The sequence below is a fragment of the Harpegnathos saltator genome, unplaced genomic scaffold (assembly GCF_003227715.2).
Source record: "Harpegnathos saltator strain DR-91 unplaced genomic scaffold, Hsal_v8.6 scaffold550, whole genome shotgun sequence".
NCBI lineage: Eukaryota > Metazoa > Arthropoda > Insecta > Hymenoptera > Formicidae > Harpegnathos > Harpegnathos saltator.
Genome location: NW_020230372.1, coordinates 13,581 through 35,000, shown reverse-complemented (window position 1 = coordinate 35,000; position 21,420 = coordinate 13,581). Strand labels below are relative to the sequence as shown.

Genomic DNA, 21,420 nt, shown 5'->3' with positions numbered 1-21,420 from the left:
TTTTTCTTCTCGCTCAACGTTCCTTCGGAATACGCGCGCGACCAACTACTCGCGCATATACATACACAACACGCGTCGAGAGCGCGCGTGTATGTGTGCGTTCGAGCGTCACTATGTGGAGACTCCCCTCCTCGCGCGCTCTTCCTCGTGGACGCCAGCCCCTCTCACGCCGCGCGAGAACCGCGATCTCGCGAGGATACGCGATTCGGCGGGAATGTGTATACGGGGTGTATCGCGAGTCGTGAGTTGCGCGCACGCGTGCGCGCTTTCTCTGCGGATTCCACAGCGGATCTACGAGTCGACTTTTCTGCGGCAAAACTGACCGTCCGGCCGTCGCTCGGCGCGAGTCGGCGTCATTGAAATCTATCTTTCATGACCAAACCAAATTCGAATTCGAATTCGAAAATTCCCCTAGAGAAGGAGGTATGGTGTTATGCGCGAGACGTGTCTCGTAATTTGTTTACACATATCTCCGCGATAACCTGCTTCACGATTGATAGTCGCGTGCGATCGCAAAGGGAAGGAAAGTTGATATTGGCGCGAACGTCTCCTTGCGCTCGCAATTTCGTCTCTAATACATAGTCCAGAGAAAGTGCACGACTTTCGAGATATCCTGTGCATGCGCGTGTGTGGGTGTGGGTCGCGTGCTTTGAAATCGCGACAGCGCCCCGATGGCGTTCGTACGCGCGGCTTCACGCGGATTTCCGAGCGCGGCTTCACGCGGGCGGACGCAAGAGTGCGCTTTCGCTGATGTGTGAGACGTCGACTTCTTTTCGCTTTTCTTTGTTTTTTTTTTCTTTTTTTTTTCCGACGATATCGCAAATATCATCTCGCGTTTGCGTTTATGTATTTGCCGGTGTGATCGGTCCGATTGGCTGACGAGCAAACGCCACGACACACACGCGCTCCGTCCTCCGAGAGGACGGGGCCTCTCGTGTGAACGTTGCCTAAGTTGATAAAGTATGCATACGCGCGCGTACACACGCGTACACGCGACTCACATGCACACACACTTGTCGCAATCTCGAAGTCTCTCCTCGAGGCTGCATAGTTGCATACAGGCACGTACGTCGATCGCGCGACAGAAATTGATAGCCAAGTTAATATATATAGATCGGATAGAATCTGCTGATCTAGTATTCGAACGTCGAAGTCGCTTCGCTGTATGAGTATGTCGCTCGACGAAATTTCACTTCTCCGTCGTGTCGGTACCCCCATTGGAAAGTGGGCGATCGCGATTTTCGATATTCTTTAGCGCTGTGACAGATCATACTTGCATGTAGCTCCACTGTGTTGCTGATAAATTCTCTAACGAAATGTGCGTCAATGGAGGTCGCGCGACACGCGCGAATTTATGAAATTTATGAAACGCGCGTTGTATGAAAATCGACTGGACAATTCGTATCGAAGATCGGACCGACCCGACCACGTGCAGTTTTTTCTCTCCTCCTCCTCCGTCGCTCCATTCAAGGAGTCGCTCGGCTCTCTCTCTCTCTCTCTCTCTCTCTCTCTCTCTCTCTCTCTCTCTCTCTCTCTCTCTCTCTCTCTCTCTCTCACTCTCTCTCTCTCTCTCTCTCTCTCTCTCTCTCTCTCTCTCTCTCGGAGAGCCAACTATGAATTCTTTATCGAGAGATCGAGTGTTATCCAGTGTCGTTCCGACGATAGTACCCTAAAATAGTCTTGGCACTAAATTCACGCCAGATTAACGGGTTGCCGCGCGCTATCACGCGACTAGAAAAGCGTCCCTCCCCGGAAGATAGCGCTCTTATCGATCCGTTCTCGCCGATAGCCGCGTGCCAACGGCATTCTTCGTCGAATCGGAGATAGATTTTACACTACGTGCGCGCGCCCATCTCGGACGTCGCGTTTACAGTCGCGATCCGCGTAATCTATGCCCCGCGTACACCAGAGCACCGCCTACGCGCGCTGGAATTCCACGTCCACATACACGTCGTGCTCTCCGAAGAGCGGGCGTTCCCTTTTGCAGGACATTTTTCTATCGTATACGTCACACGCGAATTGGAGCTCTCGACGACTACGAGGCGCGCGCGCGCTACAGTCGGTGGTCGCGGCGACGGCGTCATGTGTGCGCGCTGCTTAAGTTCACGGAATATGTATTCGCGCGCGGATATGTACGCGTATATCCATGCCGTACACCGTGCACCGCCGGGTCTCGCGCCGTGACTCGCCGCGCCCGCATTCCATCCGCCAGGGCCGCGCTCCTTGAGAAAAACGCGAGAAATCTGGCGATCAGGCTCGGCTTTGCTTCTCGTCGGTAAGCGCGGTGACCGCGCAAAAATCCAAACGGCGCGTCGCGATCTCTCTCCCCTCCTCCCTCCCGCGCCCCCCTCTCTCTCTTTCTTTCTCTCTCTTTCTTGTACTCTTTCTCTTCTTCATACCGTACACTTCACGGAACACTTTTCGATCGACGTTGGAAAAACGAAAGTAAGGAGAGATACTTCGCACAGGTACATTTCGAAAGATTCAATCGTAATCGTTTTCTCCCGACGACTCTTTGTTAGCTGTGTAATTTTCTTTTTTATGTATACACACTCCGACTGATCTCAGATGAAATTTCGTTCTTTGCCGCGACTGGCTTTGTGAGAGCGGAGTCGCGATACGTGCTTTTAACTATTTACCGTTACCACCGTTAATGCAACCTTCTTCCTCGGCTGGAAGCCTAAGCTTTTAATTTCAAAGTGAACTTGTTTTATTGGCCAATTTGTAAGCTGTCGTTTGACGGTGCGAAGAAAGTGTGATTTATGATTGCCACCTCGTAAAAGTGCGCGTGCCGGTGGGATGACGCGAGACTTGCGGTTCCGTGACTTTTATAGCGCGAATAGCAGAGCCCAGGCTACGCGACAATGCAAAGGTTCGAATTTGTCGGCGGCGTAAAAATGTTGGGTTGTTCCTGCTTTTTGTTCCGCACAAACGTTAGATTTGCACGATAGTGATGACGACAAAGAAGACGATGGGCAGCGCCCAAACGCGAAGCATTTGTAAACAGGGTTCTTTTTATGTGATTGCAAACGACCTCGGTTTTTAACCCTTCCGTTGTGAAATCCATGCACAAGCGTCCTCAAAAAGTAACCTCTCATTTACGAACGGCATGTGTATGCGGCCTGAAAAACCGCTCATCATTTTCGAACGTTTATACACGACCGTGCAGATCTACATACATATATATATATATATATATATATATATATATATATATATATATATATATAGGGTGAAACACTTGAATTTAACACCATAATTTTTTTTTTTTTTTTTTTAACGAAAATTAGTAGCAGTATTTTGGCGTACAAAAGGATACTAAAGTAACATTATATCAAGATATAAAAATATTGTAAAACAGGAATGTCGAGTGCCTAATTCAAAATAATGTATATTTAGGTTGAAATTATTTCTTGCGGACATTTAAAAGTAGCCTTGATTTTTTTTCTCGGTATTATGTCTCCGTGACCATCATACACGCGAATATCACACATAGCGGTCGGTTTTCGGTTAAAGCGCGCCACTGTGAAAAGGTTAACCAAAGGAATGCAAAGGACGGTGGAAAGCACGGTGGAAAGAATCCAGTAGCGAAACTTTCCAACTGTGCACCGTGTACCTGAGAAAGGGAAACAAAAAAAAACTGTTTCCCATAAAAAATGGAATTGCCACCGCAAATTTATACACATGTGTATGTTTTTTTTTTTATTTTTCTTTCGTACATATAGATTGTTCAGGATAACAGCGACAAATGATCGAGATTTATCGAATATTCGTGCGCGACAACCGGCAGTTCTATAATTGGGTTAGTTAAAAATGCGAGACTTCTCAATTTTTATCAAAAACTGCGTAAAGTGGAATTGTGTTCCTTTTTTCTTCTTTTTTCTTTTTCCTGTGAATTATTATAACGTCGTGCCAGTCTCACGCGACGCGCGACATGTTTCGTAATGACGTCGAATTTCGTCAGGCGAGTAATATTCGTTGGTGGCGAAGCGAAGGAGCGCGATCTCTCGCGCGTGCAGCGCGTATAGATATGGATGGACCAAGAGAAGAGGCCGTGTGCCGACTCCTATACGCATGTACGTAGCCCACGGCTACGTTGTGTAAGTGCACCATCCTACGGGGCCAACCGGTATATAACGTACCTGCAACCGGCCTGTGCCTAAAAATAGACCTCCGCCCGCTTTTAGTGCATTCTTTGACGGCACGGCAACGGGGGTATTACTCTTTCGACTTTTCGTATCAATTTATCACGCTCGGGAGTGTATCTCGCGCAAGCTCCTCGCAACGTTTATTTCTGTCTTATAGGCGGATAAACCCATTTCTACGGAACGATAACGCGTTACGCTCCCGAGAGATATCCGCTCGTTCGAGCTATCGATGTTAGACGTGAGAGATAGGCGATTTTCCCCCCAGAGTAGACATTGGGGACAATTCTGCTGAAACAATTCACACGTATAACCTCCATGAAATATCCATGAAATAACGTCAACGTCGTTTATCTCGTCCACCGCGAATTCCACTGCGATTCGCGGTCCATCCTTCGATTCGCTGCGCTTTCTCAGACCCGGCTAATGATCGCGTTCGCAAGCAACACGACGACAGATTGCGCGTTGATCTGCAATTTTTTTCTTTTACGAGAGATATATTTAGGAAAGATTCTACTGGGTGATAAATCATTCGAAGAGTATGAAGGGCTCGTACACGGATCTTCTAGCGCGATAAAACCAAGCGAAACACGTTGATGCTTGAATTCTTGTGAAGTCAAGTTATTTACTTTATGGTCCAAATGGACAATAATATTATATTAACGGATATTATTGGACGATAACATAAATAAAGTAAACTCCTTGACTTTATAAGAATTCAAACATCAACTTGTTTCGCTTGATTTTATTGCACTATAAAATCCTTGTTGCAAGCCCTTCACGCTGCTCGCTTGATTTATCCTCCACCTTCACATTTTGCATTGAAACTTTATGTATCAGCTGCGAGCGGCCTTTTCGCGCATTCGTAATAACTGCCGAATTAATCTGGGTCCGCCTTCCGCGAGAGGCGCGATTTGTGTTCCTGTTTTACATGTACAATGTTGAAACACGAATGCGACGGCGGGCGCAAAGTCGTTTCTCGTGTCGCGTACTGCTTCTCATTCGTCAAAATCTCGAAATTTTATTCCTTGAAATTCATCCTGCCCCTTCTCGGCTTGCTGTTTCTCTTCTGCACCATCATCGTGTCGGTCACTTCAACCTGAACCGAAAATAACGTCCGCAGGTTCGTACGTTATAACATCGTGTTTCACGTTCCAGATGATTCTATAAAATTTTCATTGATTAATCGATCCATAAAAAAAATCAAAACTTTTCGTCGCGAGGTAGAAGGAATTTCTACGACTCGGCCGAGAAGAGAACAATTGAGAACAATCTGAGTCCCAAGGGACCCATATTATATAATACATTCTTGTGTTTAGGTCGTTCTTATTCTTGTGGTAGTTCTGCTCTCCCACCGTTACTTATTACAGTACTAACGTACAAAAATTTTCCCCGTTCCTCGTGCTGTCTCTTTAATACGACGGCAATGTGTTACGACAGCCAAATATTTATCACGCTGGATTACGTCAAGAACACAACGGCGATACGCCACGAGGAAGCGCTACAGAGGCGACTGACGTATGTTTCGTTTTTGGTTCTTTCTCTTCGTGCGCGCGCCAAATGCCGATACGCACGCGTAAATCCGGCTATTCGCGTTCGGAAGGGTCTCGCTGCCAAATATTTTTGCATTATGTGCGTCTAGACGGACCCGATCTTTTCTTCGAACGTCAGCGGACCGTGCGTGCGTGTACGTGTGGAATACATGCATGTATGCATGACAACTGCAAGTTATCGCTCGCATAGGATGAGAGAGGAGAGAGACGACTTGTCAATAAAATATGCGACGTTTTAGAAGCTGAAGCGATGCATGTCTCGCGACAAGACTTCTCGCGGCTTAATACTCCGGCGGGCATAATACGCGCGCGCTCGCACACACACACACACACACACACGTGATCACAGAGCCATGGCACGAATTGCGGGGCAGAAGTGTTCCCAAACTTGGAAATTCGATACATTCTTGCACCGTGACACGGCCACATACCGAGGACGAAGGCAAACGGAGATTCTTGTGGAGGCCCCCGCGCGCGAGAGAGTATCATTATTTTCTTCTCGGAATCTTTACGCTTCGGCATAAACGCGCCACGACGAAACCAGTCGTGTCCTCGACAAAATGCCTATTATGTCGTTAAAAATATTTTAAACTGTCATTAACCGCAATTACAATTTACGTTTTATGCAGCCACGCGCTTTACCGTAAACCACCGCCGCACCACGTACGCGATTAATCGTTCGCGATATCGAGAAACGACGGAGAAAAGCGGGACATCATTCTTGTAAAAATATATTTCAACGCAACAATGACAATATCGTCGTCCAGGCGCGGTTTAAATTTAGCGGGCGAGGCAGAGGGAGAGAAAGAGAAAGAGAGACATAGTTGGAATTCCTTCAACAGGTATCATCGTTGAGTTTCCGTTTCTCTCGCTTGGGACGCGTTCAACATTTCTCGCACTTCAATGTCGCGCATATGTCGCAAAAATTCAATAGTCGCGAACCAGTCGCGACAGCGCAGCGACATGAAGATGTCGGTAAAAATCATGGTCTACATGCGGCGCGCGCGATATTGGAACGTACAGGACGTAGCGATGAATCGCTCGTGAATTTCAAAGAGTGTCTAGAGTCTGGATTTCATTCCGCCTGCCACCACGATGGACTCGCCGGTGATGTAGGAAGCATCGTCGCTGGCAAGGAACGCGGCTACACTCGCAATTTCATCTGGCATTCCCATTCTTCCCATACTAATATTCGACACTGCGGCCCGCTGCGCCGTCTCCGACTCGTACAGCTGAAAGCCGCGGGGAACATGTGCACACATTTGGAATGTTATTCCGTTTAATTTATGCGAGAGATACAGGACAAGTGGCTCAGATGTAGGATTGTAGGAAAGTTACCGCTTTTGAAAACTTGGTCTTTACGACCCCCGGCGCAACACAGTTCACGCGAATCCTGTCGCACGCAAGGTCCTCCGCGGTGGCTTTACACAGTCCTGTCAAAGCGGTTTTGCTGACGGAATATGCACCTACGATCTGATGGACGATTATGCTTTTGGGGTTTATTTATTTTTTAGCACGCTATTGGATCTTTTTAGAGAGAGGGAGAATCGGAATTGAAATATTCTGAGAATAGACTCACGTCAATGGGCTGATAGGCCGCAACCGAGGTCACGATGGTGATAGAAGGTGATTTGCTGCATTTAAGGAACGGCAGGGATTCCTTCATGAGCAGGAACGTCGCCTTAAGGTTGACGTTGAAAATTTTGTCCCACATCTCCTCGGTAGTCTCCAGCACTGTGCAAAGTGCTGGGCTAACAGCCGCGTTAGGCACCAGGATATCGAGACCTCCGAAGTTCGCTTTGGTCTACGGAAGGACAACGGAAGGGGATAATGCACACGATACGGGAGAAACACATTGTATCATGAGCAAAAGGTGAAGTTTCGAAAGAGAATCCTGCATCGCGCTTGATCGAGAAATGTGGAAAGACGACGAGCCTGTGATTGGGCCGTTTTCGTCATAGTTTACTTTGTCAAAGAGGTTTTTTCTGTCCGCTGACTTCTCCACGTGGCACACGGTGCCCTCGACTTGCAACTTTGCGTGTTTTAGTTCATCCACGGCTTTCTTCACGTTCGATTCCTTACGGCTGCTGATCATTACCTTAGCACCTTCCTGTGCTAAACGTTTCGCTATGCAAAAGCCTATACTGCGAAGACACATAGCGTAACATAACCTAAGCATCGTACTTGAAAACATCGTTATACTTTACCGCAACAGCGACTCAACGACGGAAGATATTTTCAAGTGATATTATGAGCTACGACGTACGCGCGATATTCGAGGAAGAAAGAGAACGAAAATGGAGACGAAATGCGTGCATATTGAACTCATGAAATTTTGCTCACCCAGCTGTCGAACCTGTCACGATCGCGACTTTTCCTTCCAGCCGCTTGCACTTCACCGAGCAAGCGTTGGTACTGCATCTTCGAACAGCTCGACTAATTGCGACGCGCAGCATCGTAAAAGTTGCAAGCAACTTATACGTAAAGCAAATATGTCCCTCGCGATGGGGCAGAACAAATGCATGTCACGGCGATTTTGAACTTCGATATCTCATACACGCACACTTGAGTAAGAATCCTCACGTGTGACATGCGACCGTATTCCACGTCGTCCCAGATATGGCACAACGTTGCTCCAGACTACAACGGGCAATCCTTGACGAGAATTTCTCGCCTGCGTATTTTCTTCGTTACCATTATCGGTATAACTCTGCATCTCACTTCGCTCGTACACGTCGTCGTCGTCGCCCATTAGTTTTCCTTGGAAAGAGCCATCGTTCGTTCATCTGTGTGTTCCGTTTATTCGTTTCTCTCAGGTAGCCTCGTCGTCTGTCTACCAGACGGTGTGAGCGTGAACGACATATCCTGGTGCGTATACGCGCGCGTTCACCGATGTGTGTGTGTGTGTGTTGTGTGTGTGTGTGTGTGTGCGTGTGTGTGTGTGTGTGTGTATGTGTGTGTGTGTGTGTGTGTGTGTGTGTGTGTGTGTGTGTGTGTGTGTGTGTGCGCGCGCGCGCGCTCTCTCAGGCAGTGGCGACGGCGATCAGTGCCCTTGGGACAGAGCCAGGTAGCCGAAGAGACACCCACGCAATGCGAGTCGCATGCCCACGCATAGGTAGGTGCGCGCGCCCGGCATTAATCAGGTCCGTGTTTCACCTCCTGGCCGACGGTGGACGTGGACAACAGCGCCACACCTGTCGAGTCTGCTCACACGCGCGCAGCGTCGAGTTCTCTCCGCTCTCTCGGAAAATCTCGCGGGAGAAACTAATCCGGGGCATGTTAATCCGCACGGCGCGAGAACACCCGAGTGAATTGTTTTTTCTTCGACGCGGATCGAGGGGGGGAAAGAGAGAGAGAGAGAGAGAGAGAGAGAGAGGAGGGGGAGTTACGAGGAGAAGGAATGCCTCTCGGGGAATTCGGTCGACCACCAAAAGCAGACGAAGAACGGCAATGACGCTCTCGCTGTGCCAGCGCGCCTACGCTTTTTCGCGTAGCGAGCGTAAATCTTCATTTTGCCGGTATTATTGTGATGGGTGCCGCTTATTTCGGAGCGCCTAAATAATTACATTGACGCGCGCGAGACGTCTCCTCAGACTCTGCGAGCCCCCTCCACCTTTGGTCCGATGGATTTTCTCTGGTCGAGTCGAGGTTGATTTTTCGGTTAACGTCGACAATCTAGCAACATTCCGTCACGGACAGAAACGTCGTCGGTAGTTTTTCGTGTGAATTTCGTAACGCATCCGTCTTGTCCAGTATAGGAGAGTCCTCCCGCTTGACAGCCCCAAATTCCATACCGAATTAAATCCGCTCGAAATGGGTTTCGCGAAACGGGATGATTCTGTTATTCCCTGAATTTCCATTGTATTTTCTACGGGGAAACGAAATTATTCCGAGACTGAGGCTCGTTTTCCGAACAGTTCCATAATAATACCGCTTTGGTGCAAAGCCGAATATGTCCGAAGTGGCCGCAACGGGATCACTTGCAGTATATCGTAAGTTACCCCTTATCGATAATTGGACCTTCTCCTCGTAGAAAACGCTTTGTCTAGACATTTGTACGTTGATGGGGAAAAACGAGCGGCGATCGTTCAAGCGCAACCGGTCGATCGGAAAATTCTCAACGTCGAATTGCTCGTGGAATCTGCGCCAGATGAGAAAGAAAAAGAAAGAGAGAGAGAGGGGGGGGAGGGGGAAGAGATATGGTTCGGTACATGGAATACGTGTGCGCAGCGCGACATTCGCAATGACGCCGCGACTTTTATTTATCTGAGAGAAGCGCGGCTATTACCCCGTATGGAGTCATCATCGTCGTTCATGGAGCTACAAAAATGTACACTTTAGTGGTACCAGCGGCGAGCTCGAGCGATGCTCGAAGCGCGACATTAAGTGCCATCTCGTATATTCGCGTCGAGAGATTATACCTCGCAGGATGTATGGAATGCGTATACGCGCGAAACACGTCGCGCGGCGAATTTACGACTCTTTCGCCCGGCTCAGCCGTACGCAGCAATATTCATTTTGATACGGGCGTTTCTTTAATTAAAAAAAAAAGGAAAACGCAAGCTCGTGCGTTTTAAGGTGCGTTTCCCTCTCGTATTAAGTAACATACAACACACACGTGCGCGCTTTTGTTTGTTTTTTTTTTTATTCTTTTTTTAATTTTTGTGCGCGGGCGTGATAAACATCTCGCGTGCATGGGGAATTTTTATTAAATTTTTATTAAATAATATGCCATATACTGTATTATCAGCCATACACACAAACTGCAATCTACAAATTTATATATAACAACAATTAATTGATCGTTTCCTCGAGTATTTTTTGTCTTTATAGTCTTATAGTATGAATTTTCATAAAGGTATGTTCACACATATCTTCAAAGGTTCGAATAAAAATCGTCCCTGACGGGACAAACTATTTTTCGTCGATCACGCCTGAAACTTTACCACAATACAGGAATCCACTACGTCCCTTCAACGTGTTAACAAAAACTGCCGAACGTTCGAGCGCTTCGGAATGTAACGTTGAAAACTTTTGTTTTACGAGAAACGGCAATTTCGATTTCTACTCCTTTAACACAACGCGGATTTCTACTTTCCACCGTCATTAGACCGGCGGTTTGCGACATTCACGAAAAGACTCTCAGTGTAGGCGTGCTTTCGTAAACGGTCGAGAGCGACAGGAATATTACTGTAATTTGTCTCGCGGCTCTATTGTTTCCCTCGTACGCAATGCACAGGTATGTACGTGACGGATTACGACTTAGGAATCTTGTATGTACGCGCGGCCGGTAGCGCGTCTCGTGACGCAAGTATTCACATTACAAAAACGCTGTCTGGCTGTGTAAAAACAACTGTAAAAAGCAAATCACGATCAGTTACGATCGTTCTCTCGGAGTGTGAAAAAGTTACTCGCGCCCGTACATCAATCCTCGGATTGTTTCCGTTTATCGAAAGAAAGTTGTCCGAAGAAAATGTTACAATTCCATTTTTTTCTTTTACATAAAATGGAAAAAAATAGAGCAGGATGTCGACGTATTCTTCGCTTAAGGGAATTTCTGTCTTCATTCTTATTATTTATTAATAATAATTATTTACACTAGCAATTTTATAATTTTCTCCCTCCCGTATAACGAAAAAGGGGAAAAACAGAACGATGACAATAACGATAAACATGTGCCATTGTGCAATTTGTAGTTCGAGATTCCCCCAGAGAGGGAGTCCAAAACGTCTGTTTCGCAATTTGACTTGAACGAACAATGCTAAGTGAAAATCGCCAGAAAACGTGTGTCGTCGGGAGTTTCTTTCTCAATGAAAACTCGAGCGTAGAAAGAAAACGCTTCCCTCTCGCTTATGTACGTGAGTATATAATCGTACGCCGGCATGTTAATGAAGTGTAGTATATGTTGCGCGCAAATTCGTAGCTTCGTTTCCTTCGCAAGTATGCATTTCGTGAATGAATCGTTGCGGCGCTCTCTCTCTCTCTCTCTCTTTATCGCTCGCCGGCTACAATGAATGATCGCGCGCATTCCTAATCTTATCGGCCTGGCATGAGGAACTTATTATTGGTCGTTAGCACTTCTTGAACGTCGTGAACGAACGTTAGAACCTCGTTAAGACACTCGGGTCAGCGAGTTAAATTCCTCCTATCTTTCCTAAAGGGATTAGAGAACGAGGGAGGGGAGGGGACGAGAGGAGCGCCTCTCGCATTAATTAGCATCGACGTCTTCTCAATGACGACGCCATGTTCTCCCGCCCTCGTGTCGCATATTTTTGCAAATTGCGAATTTTGCGCGGACGACACGGGAGACAACGACAGACAGTCCTCGATCAATTTGCGGCAACGTGGAACGGCACGCGATTCGTCCTTGATCTACGACTGGTGTTTCAGTTTAATTACGCCGGCAACGAACACTGACGAGCCGGTTTTCCTGCTCCATTATATGTACAGGGAGAAAAGGAGAGAGAGAGAGAGAGGAGGGAGGGAGGGAGGGAGAAAGAAGTCGCGTGTCATTAAAAAAAAAAGAGAAATATTTTATTTATGCGAGAAACAAGTCAAACGAATTATCAAACCGAAGGAACTGGATTGATCCAGCCCAATAAAGCTTAATCTAATTTCAAATGGATTTGAAATTCCGAAATTTGCCGTCGTCATTAATTTTTCAATGTAAATCGAAGAAAAGAATGCTCGAGCGACCTTGAGCGGTCCTTGTCCGCGGCAATACTGGCGGCGGATTTCGCGGTAATTCGCCGGTAAAACAAATATATCGTCGCCGGACTTGCACAATGTCTGTCGCGAATTGGAACGTCCGTCATGGATCACCTAATAATGACGGAGGGAGCCCTCGTCATCGTGTAAATATCCGAGAGGAATCGGCGGGGTGGGAGCGGTTGTGTGAATGGAATGGGGCAGGAGTGTGTACGGTCAGGCCCTGATGATGTTTCTGGGAATTTCTTTTTATTGCACACGAGGGAGGGAGAGAGAGAGAGAGAGAGAGAGAGAGAGAGAGAGAAGGAAGGAAGACGGGGAAGCGCGTGGAGACTCTCGGATGACGGCTGGTCTTTGGAATTCCAGTGTGCAGGAAATAAACGTCTGTTTACCGGCCGTCGTTCGTTGCACAATTTTTGTTTGCAGATCGGAGAAAGACGCGCGCGCGTGACATTGCGATGCATTTCGTCGTACATTCGCCAGCCGAAAATTTCGGCCAAATCGATCGCGATATCCTTCACATATCCTGCTTTTCTTTCTCGTACACTTTCTACCTCTCCCCTCCCCCTTCTCTCTCCCTCTCCCTCTCTCTCTCTCTCTCTCTCTCTCTCTCTCTCTCTCTCTCTCTCTCTCACGCATCGCTTTATCGAGTCGCGTTTTCGCGAAGATGACGCATCGTCGGGCGCGTTATGTCGTGTTTAATATCGCGAGTACGGAGTCGAGCCGAAATAATAAATCGTAAGCACGAGTAGTACGAAAGCAGCGCGGTAATGTAATCGGCCATCGCACACGCAACTGACGAAGCGGTATGCGGATTCCGTTCCGAGGCTGAATGCTAAACAATGTGTCTCGAGGTATCTGGTTTCGGTTTCTACGGATGCAGCTTGAGAGCTTAGAAGCGCACAGGACGTGTTAATCTTTCTCTCCCTGCGCTCTCTTTCTTTCTTTCTCTCTCTTTCTTTTTCTGTTCCACGTCTCGGGTCAAACCAACTCGTCCGATACAGTTATTAATTAAAGTTTGTTATTATTAATAGTTATTAATCTGCGTTGAAGAATATGCAACGTTACGAAAGAATATCTCGCTGCTTTATGTTTCGCCTTGGAGTTCAAAGTATACGTCACACATACTCGCAAGCTTCAACCTCTATAATATATCCGAAAGACAAGGTTATATCCTGAGGAAATTCCTCTCGAGATCGGTGTTCCTTTAACTTTAATTCTGATGTGGGAGTTACGAAACCGCGGACTGCTGCTACATAAAATTTTCGTGAATGATAAAGGAATCAAGGTTAAGTTTCAACAAGAACCGCTGTTGTCGGTGGATTTCATCGAAACGCTTCGTACGCACATATATTGACGTATCAAATGACAATAAGTTGCGTGCAAGGAAAGAATCCCTGCGGAGTCGCGTTCGTCGGCAGAGAAAGAGAGTGAGAGGGAGGGAGGGGAGGAGAAAGAGAGGAATGCGAGGTTCGCCGGATGTAGAACTCGCTTTCCGGAAATCTCTCCAGGTTCTCTGTAGGCACGAAACGCGTGTAAGTGCGTTGCATTATAGATAGCTGTGTGTAGTCTCGACGTCAGGATACTTTCTTCGATTCCCTGACACAAGAAAATCACCAGAAAAGTGTCCAATCACCGATTGGAATGGACTTTGAACATCGTCGTCGAGCAGCGGAAAAGAAGGCATATTTTTTTTCTATTAATATTTTGTATTCCCATTTTTTTCCGCGCGTATCTTACAATTTTGAAAATATTGGCTCAAAATTAAAATTTCCTACCGTTTTCTATCGAGAATATTCTCGGCCCGTGAGAAATATACAAAAATATCTATTAACATGACGCAACGAACGAATGACGGCGAGGGGAGGGGAGGAGGGAAAATTTTTTCTCGACAATTTTCGATTTGCGTCTGTCGCATGCGCACCTACCTATCCACGCGTCGCGTCGTATCGAGCCAAGATCGAAGCGAAACGTTTAGCACTCACTTTCGCAACTCGTTATTTGCATAACGTACAGAACTTAACGCGCTCACGTTGGCACACGCTTGGCGTAGTTTTCTGGAGTAGCTAGCCGGTGAGGGGACACATGCATAACAGAACGACGGTACGCGCGAAAGTATGCACTTTCGCTTTCGTTCCTTCTCGACAAGATACGTGAAATTTCACGCGTTGCGTGTGTGTACGTGCGTGCACGCATGCACACGCGTACGCGCTTTCATCCGATCGATGATCAGCAGACTGATTCGTTAAACTTCGCCGTACGTCGCTTTAACCTTGGCATACCGTAGCCGAGTGTCGACGTGTGTATAGTGCGCGCGTTTGGTGTTCTATTTGCTTCCCCACCCTTTCCCTTCTCCCCCTCCTCACTCCCTCTACCATCCTTACATCGCGGGCCCTTCTCTCCGGGCTCTTCGATGTACATTCCTGACTCGCACCCTCCTTCTTCCTCCGTTCCGCTTGCTCTCTCTTCTCTCTCTCTCTCTCTCTCTCTCTCTCTCTCTCTCTCTCTCTCTCTCTCTCTCTCTCTCTCCTCTCTCTCTCTCTCTCTCTCTCTCTCTCTCTCTCTCTCTCTCTCTCTCATCCTCTCTCTCTCTCATCCTCTCTCTCTCTCTCTCTCTCTCTCTCTCTCTCTCATCCTCTCTCTCTCTCTCTCTCTCTCTCTCTCTCTCATCCTCTCTCTCTCTCTCTCTCTCTCTCTCTCTCTCTCTCTCTCTCTCTCTCTCTCTTTCTCTCTGTCTCTCCCCTTCTTCTCTTTTTCTGTTTCTGTCTTGTCATTATAATAGGACAGAATCACGATAAGGCCAAGGACACGTCGAAACTGTGAATCACACGATGAAAAAGAAAAGCATCGGGTATCGATCTTCTGTAGTTCTGATAAAGGAGAACACGCGAAGGTACAAATTGAAAGTCGATAACGCGAAGAACCGATGATTTCCGAACTGACAGATGAAACAAAAAAAATGTTGATAATAATAGACGAGTCGCTTCGGAGAATTCGTAAAATACGGTAGTCGTTAGTCTTTTCGATAAATCTCAAGTGTACGGTAAGATGTCAGACTGTGACACCTCATTGATCCTCTTGAAACTCGTACTTTTCAGGGCTTGGATCCTTAATCTGGCCGTTGTCGCACTCATTCCTTCTATTTTGTTTCAAGTTGATGTGCTTCATGAATGCTAAAGTATATTTTTATTACCGTGGAATTTTCTCCTTATACGGGTGTGCGCTGTAATAACATCGTCACGAATCGCCTGCGATCACCCTGTGTATATATTACTTTCTTTTTTTTCTTCATGTTCTTTTTTCATGTCATTCCAGGTTCACCAAGCCCCAGACGTTCGCGGATTGTATCGGGAACGAACTGCCACTCGGTTGGGAGGAGGCCTATGATAAACACGTGGGCGCCTACTACATCAATCATGTCAATCGTAAGCACTCTGCTTTTGCTATCTGCGCTCGGAAAAGTGCAATTGCGATTTGAGAACTTGCGCGGTGAACTTGACTTCTGTGCGATACGAGAAATCATCCTATTCGAGATTCCATGTCGCGTGTCTGTATCATAATAAACGCATACGTGACTATGTAATTTTTTATACGCGATCAACAATGAAACGGCGTCGGTTAACTCAGCGACGAAAATAGCTGTCAGTTGAAGAATACTTGCACGAGACATTAATTAACGTGAAAAATGAATTTTTGTCACCTGTAGTTTCACAGATTAATATGTGAATACTGTTTAACTTGTTGGTTCTTTTCCTATGATAACTCCATTGTGTTGGAGTCAGTACTGACGAAGAGAGACAGACTAGAAATCTGCAATTGCCAACTACGCAAATACATACACACGGAGTATCTCATCCTTTCAATGTTAATTGTATCTAAAAGTAAATTTGCTAAATTTATAAATTGGTAGGTCAATTTTCAACTGTATATAAACATTTTGGCGAATTTTTGCTAAAAAGGACAATCCTTTCTAGAGGAGGACATCTAGCAACCCTATCTAGAGCTGTTTGATTGATTTAACTTAATTCTACCTAAAGCTGTTTTTTGAGCACTTCGAAGATAATCTTTCCTTATCGAAAAGTCAAGATCTGGGAACTGCACATATGCATATATTCTGCATATATGCATGTGTGTAGTCGTAAAGATGTTACAAATAATAAACGTTCGCCACTCTATTTATTAAAAATCTATTAAAATTCGTTTTATGCGATATGTCACACTAACATCAAAACCCGTAAGGGGAAGAGATTAATAACATCGCGTCGTTGGATTGTTATTCACAGAGACGACGCAACTGGAGGACCCAAGGCAAGAATGGCGAGCTATTCAGGAGGCCATGCTTCGAGAGTATCTGCAGACCGCACAGGACGTACTGGAGGTGAGTTTAACAGTTACGAAGCGACGAAATTTTATCATTTCGTAGCAAGGGACCGTTTATTTCGAGTGTGTCGCGCTCGTGTTAGAGCAGAAATTGCTCGTTAATCGCGCGCCGTGTCGATGAACTTCGCTCCACCGAGATTAAAACAGACGGGATGGAGGGAACTAGCGGAATTTCAACGAGGGTCGACGAGGGCGGCAGGAAGTCGGTCCGTGAGAAATCATGTTACTTCCGGTCATTCGGTGTACTCTCGTGTACGAGCACGATGGTGTAGATTAACACGCGATTAACCGCGTTCTCCCCTCTGCATTTATCCTTCTAGGATGCGTGTTATGTGTACATGTTGGCACACGTGCGCGTTTACATACGCACGCGCACACACACGCACGCGCACACACACACACACACACATACATACGTACATACATACATACATACACACCCAAATATGCGCGCGAAGATTGTACCATTCGACACAATCCCCAACGGTGGATTTGCACACTACATTAGGTACAAATGGGCGTAGCAATCGTGGAGAATACTTGTGCGAAAAACAGCGAATGAGGAAACTGATAATGTGCAGTATTCTTCATATATGTAAAGTATCAGCTTTCAGCAAAGATATTATCGAGAAACGTTTCCTTAAAGATTCTTCAAGGAAAGAAAGGTTTCCTCAGGAAACTAAGGAAATAACGCCCATCGCTGATTCGCGACATTCTTTTTTGCACTATTCTCACATAAAATTTACACGGTATTCCTGATTTTTATATAATCATGTAACTTTTCTATACACCAGTGGATGATTTCGCAAATAAATAATCTAAATCCTTATTATTTATATGCGGAAGTTAACCGCAGTTTGTAGAAGGTAACGTTTGGTAACCTGCAATTAAAGAATCCATGGCTGGTAGCTAATTTGAACGTTCATAAGAGAGGGAGGGAGGGAAGGTAGGATGGAGAGAGGAAGAGGAGGTGAAGGAAGTACACTTTGGTATTTCGTCGTGACGCCAGTCTGGACCCCGCGTAGGAATGCTCTTACGTCACGCGCGACTGCGTTACGAATTTTCGATGGAATGCGCGTCAGGTGAGAGAGAAAGAGTGAGGAGGGAGGGGGGAGGATAGGAAAGGAGGGAGCGAAAAGGAGAGAGGTGCGGAAGGGAAAAGAGGTACGCCAGCTTTAATTCGAGAGCAAACGAACGATACGATAATAATATTTATCGGTGGTAATGGCGGCGCGCGTCGCGCGTGAATCTCCGGATGGGCAGACGGGGAGGAATGTCGATGTACGGTATATTTATTTCGGGCAAAATACTGCGGCCATGATGTCATCGTCGATTTTCGAGAGAGAGAGAGAGAGAGAGAGAGGAAGAGATTATCTATGCGCGACTGAGGCTATGCGATTCTAGTTTCAAGATCCCAAAGCGTCCGAAGATCTCTCTCATCTCGCGCCTCATCTCGTTTCTCTCTCTCTCTCTCTCTCTCTCTCTCTCTCTCTCTCTCTCTCTCTCTCTCTCTCTCACTCACTCTCACTCTCTCACTTACTCACTCACTCTCTCTCTCTCTCTCTCTCTCTCTCACTCACTCTCTCATTCTCTTTCTCTTTCTCTTATTGTCGTCGTCGACGTCGACAGTTAGTTGTTCCGTCGTCTGGATGCGCGCATATAAATAATTTATCGTTTATGCGCGTTGTCGAGCGATTAATTAATTATTTATACTTGAATTCACCCCGCGTCTCTCTCACGAGTGCGCAAACACATTTATCCGAGTAAACATATTTTTCGCCGGTGAGATATGGCGTATTCGCGCATTCCCTCTTCCTCCCGTGTCTGTACCACTGCATGAAGCTGCATCCTTTTGCATATATACAATAAATAATTAACAACCATCGTGATAATTATCGCGTATACGCGATATGTTTGTGTACGTGGGAAATGCAAATGTTTTAGACGGAGGTCGCTGCCAAGAGATTGTGTACATGTGTGTGCGTGCGCGCGCGCGTGTGTGTGTGTGTGTGTGCGCGCACGCATGGGTTAGTTTCTCACGTTCCTAGAATTCTTGGAATATTTTGAACACATCGCGCACAGATGCATTCCGATTTGAAATATGCGTTTCAACTGTTGACCGTGACGTTCTTCCTTAGACTTTTTCGAAACTCGCAAATAACGAGATTAGTGTGTTGCTTTTCTTTCGCGCTTTTAGAAAAATTACAACTTAGCTATTACTATTACTTGCGTCAAGTCCCGACGTCGGTTCACAATGCAAAATCTCCGCCCGACATCACGGCATAGGAAAAAAAACTCGTGACGGCTTCCTTCCGTCAGAAGTGTCGCACAAAAACTCAGATTTTAATGCAGAGTTAGACCTTAGAATTTTTTTCGGTTAAATCGTGCAATATACATATAATACATATATTCGACCGAAAAACTTGTATCTAGCTTTCGGTTTAAATCTGAGTATCTTACTCGAAGCCAGTTTCAAATGACGATTGCTATGAATGTAAATATAAATCCCGCGCAATTTCCGCGAGAAAAAGGAAATTGGAAGCGTTGCGACAAATCATGAAGTTCCTCGACACTCTTGTATCTGAAATCAAATTGATCTTACGTTGTTCGAAAATTTGCACGCAAAAGGTATAGGACTTCGCTGCAGAACACATCGTGTGTGTGCCAATTTTCTATTTACTGCATACAATTATCATAATTTTTGCGCAAGTGTTATGTAACTCGGAGTTTCTCAATAGGACGCAAGTGACTCTCGAGTGCTCCCAAAGACTGACCGCCACTTACGTTCGATTCGATTTGTGGAGTGACCGTGGGCATCCTTACGAGCGAATTGTGACGTAATATGCAGGAATTTCGAAAGTTCTACGCGAAGAATACGCGAGAAACGCCGCGATTTAATTTCAGTTAAGAGGGAATCAGAGTTACGCCATTGTGCGATCAACCTGTTCCCCGGCCATTTTATTTTCGATAATAGTAATCTTGGGGTATTGAGTTTTCGAAGTGAAAGTACAGTCATTCAGTATCGTTGCATCAGTGTTTGTATCTGTCATCGAAGAGAGAGAGAGAGTGCGCGCGCGCGCATGTGCGAGGGGTTGAGGAGCTTCAGGAGAGGGAAAGAGACGATGATGATGACGACGACCTCGCGATACAAGAATTCCACGGATTTCATGCGGCACAACAGCAAGCGCGTCCTTAGCCTCGAATCTGACATTTTCGAATGGATCAGTGGCTGTACTTTGCCGGTCTCCTAAAGAAGTGCGTGGGCTTCTTCACGCATCCCTTCTTCGTTCTTTCTCCTTCTTTCCTCTCTTCCTCTCCTATTCCTCCGTCCTTCTTTATCCCATCGCTAACTCTCCGTCTCCCCTCTCTTCTTCCTTACCCTCTTTCTCACTCACTTACTCTCTCACTGCCCCTCCCTCCCCGCCAATCTCCTTCATCCACACTCTCTCTCTCTCTCTCTCTCTCTCTCTCTCTCTCTCTCTCTCTCTCTCTCTCCCTCTCTCTCTCTCTCTCTCTCCTCCTTCCACTCTTCTCTTCGTCGCTCGTCGCTCTTTCTCCCTCTTTCTGCCCGCTCTCTCCTACCCCCTTCCTTTCCCCTCCCTCTCACCCTCATTCCTTCGGTTCTTCTTGATGTTGCCCGAATAGAGAGGCAGCAAGATGCGAGAGGAATGTTAATTGCCATTTATTTTTGCCCGCGCTTGCCAGCCTGTACCGCTCGTCGGCTCTCTCGCGCGCGCGCGGACAGATACAAAACCGATTATGACACCGCCGGAGGAAACTGCGAATACCTCCCGATGCTGTAAATCATATGGTTCACGGATCTCGTTCGAAAGCGCAGGCAGGTGCCGGACTTTCTTCGTTCCCTCCCTCTGTTATTCGTTCTTGACGTTCGTTAGTTTGGTTCGATCAGTCGATCGTTCGATCGATCGATCGACCGGCCGACCAACCGATCGATCGATCGGCCGGCGTATTTCATTCTCTCGGGCCTGCCATGTACGTATATGTATACGTGGGGCGCGTATATTTTTTTTCGCTGCACAAAACTCGTTCTGTGCGCTTGATGTTTCAACTGAAACCTCCCGTTGCTTCCGGCTATCCTTCGATTATGCGACTGTTGCTCGCACAAATCGTCTCCCTGTCTTTCAATGCAATTTAAACGTTTATTTTCCAATAAGAAGCACCAGGAACAATCGATAATCGTGATTAGCTGAGCGTAACGCATCCACTACTGCACAATTTGCCTGGCTCGAGCATCAAAAGGAGTATTCGAGCGAAAGTAGTGGGTATTACAAACGGAGAGAAAATTCCAAGCGTCGGTAATTGGCGATATCGTTGTTTCGCTCGGAGACCTCCATTATTTCACGAAACTGTCTCTTCGACATGAACGCTCGAACGGGCGATTTCAATTTTCGACAAACAATCCCGCTTGCTCCCCTACCTCGCGTATTTCCTCATTACGGAATAGATCGCCGCTTTTCGCCGCGTCGTCCTGGTGAAATGAGGAAATATAGTGACTCTCTGCGAATAACTACCGGCAACTACCGTAGTTTCCCGTTTTGTCCTCGACGACAACAATGATACATTCGATCGTACCACCATTCATTCATTCATCCGAAGAATCGTCCCCGCCCGAG

General features: G+C 46.5%; 2 protein-coding genes across 3 annotated transcripts in view; one reads left to right on the top strand and one right to left on the bottom strand.

Annotated features, from left to right (window-relative positions):
• kibra (WW and C2 domain containing protein kibra) overlaps positions 1-17,179 on the top strand; it is a 21,689-nt gene extending 4,510 nt beyond the window's left edge. For both annotated transcript variants that reach the window (XM_025303486.1, XM_025303485.1), the window contains 2 exons: positions 15,722-15,831; positions 16,690-17,179. In XM_025303486.1, coding sequence (XP_025159271.1) covers positions 15,722-15,831; positions 16,690-16,829 — 250 coding nt within the window. In that variant the 3' untranslated portion in view covers positions 16,830-17,179. The remainder of the gene's footprint in view (positions 1-15,721; positions 15,832-16,689) is intronic.
• Positions 6,760-8,587, bottom strand: LOC112589585 (dehydrogenase/reductase SDR family member 4-like). The gene is made up of 3 exons (XM_025303484.1): positions 8,042-8,587; positions 7,278-7,502; positions 6,760-7,171 (listed from the first exon to the last, which is right to left on the bottom strand). Exons 1-3 carry the CDS (start codon positions 8,117-8,119, stop codon positions 7,010-7,012), a joined length of 465 nt encoding a protein of 154 aa, XP_025159269.1. The 5' UTR covers positions 8,120-8,587; the 3' UTR covers positions 6,760-7,009.
• Positions 17,180-21,420: the final 4,241 nt, after the last annotated feature.

Excerpts from the sequence above, each read along its gene's own strand:
- LOC112589585 (XM_025303484.1), bottom strand. The coding sequence starts at position 8,119 with ATGCAGTACCAACGCTTGCTCGGTGAAGTGCAAGCGGCTGGAAGGAAA. Across the intron at positions 7,503-8,041 it reads GTGACAGGTTCGACAGCTGG|ACCAAAGCGAACTTCGGAGG; the intron begins GTGAGCAAAATT and ends GTCCTTCCGTAG. Across the intron at positions 7,172-7,277 it reads CGGCCTATCAGCCCATTGAC|ATCGTAGGTGCATATTCCGT; the intron begins GTGAGTCTATTC and ends ATCGTCCATCAG.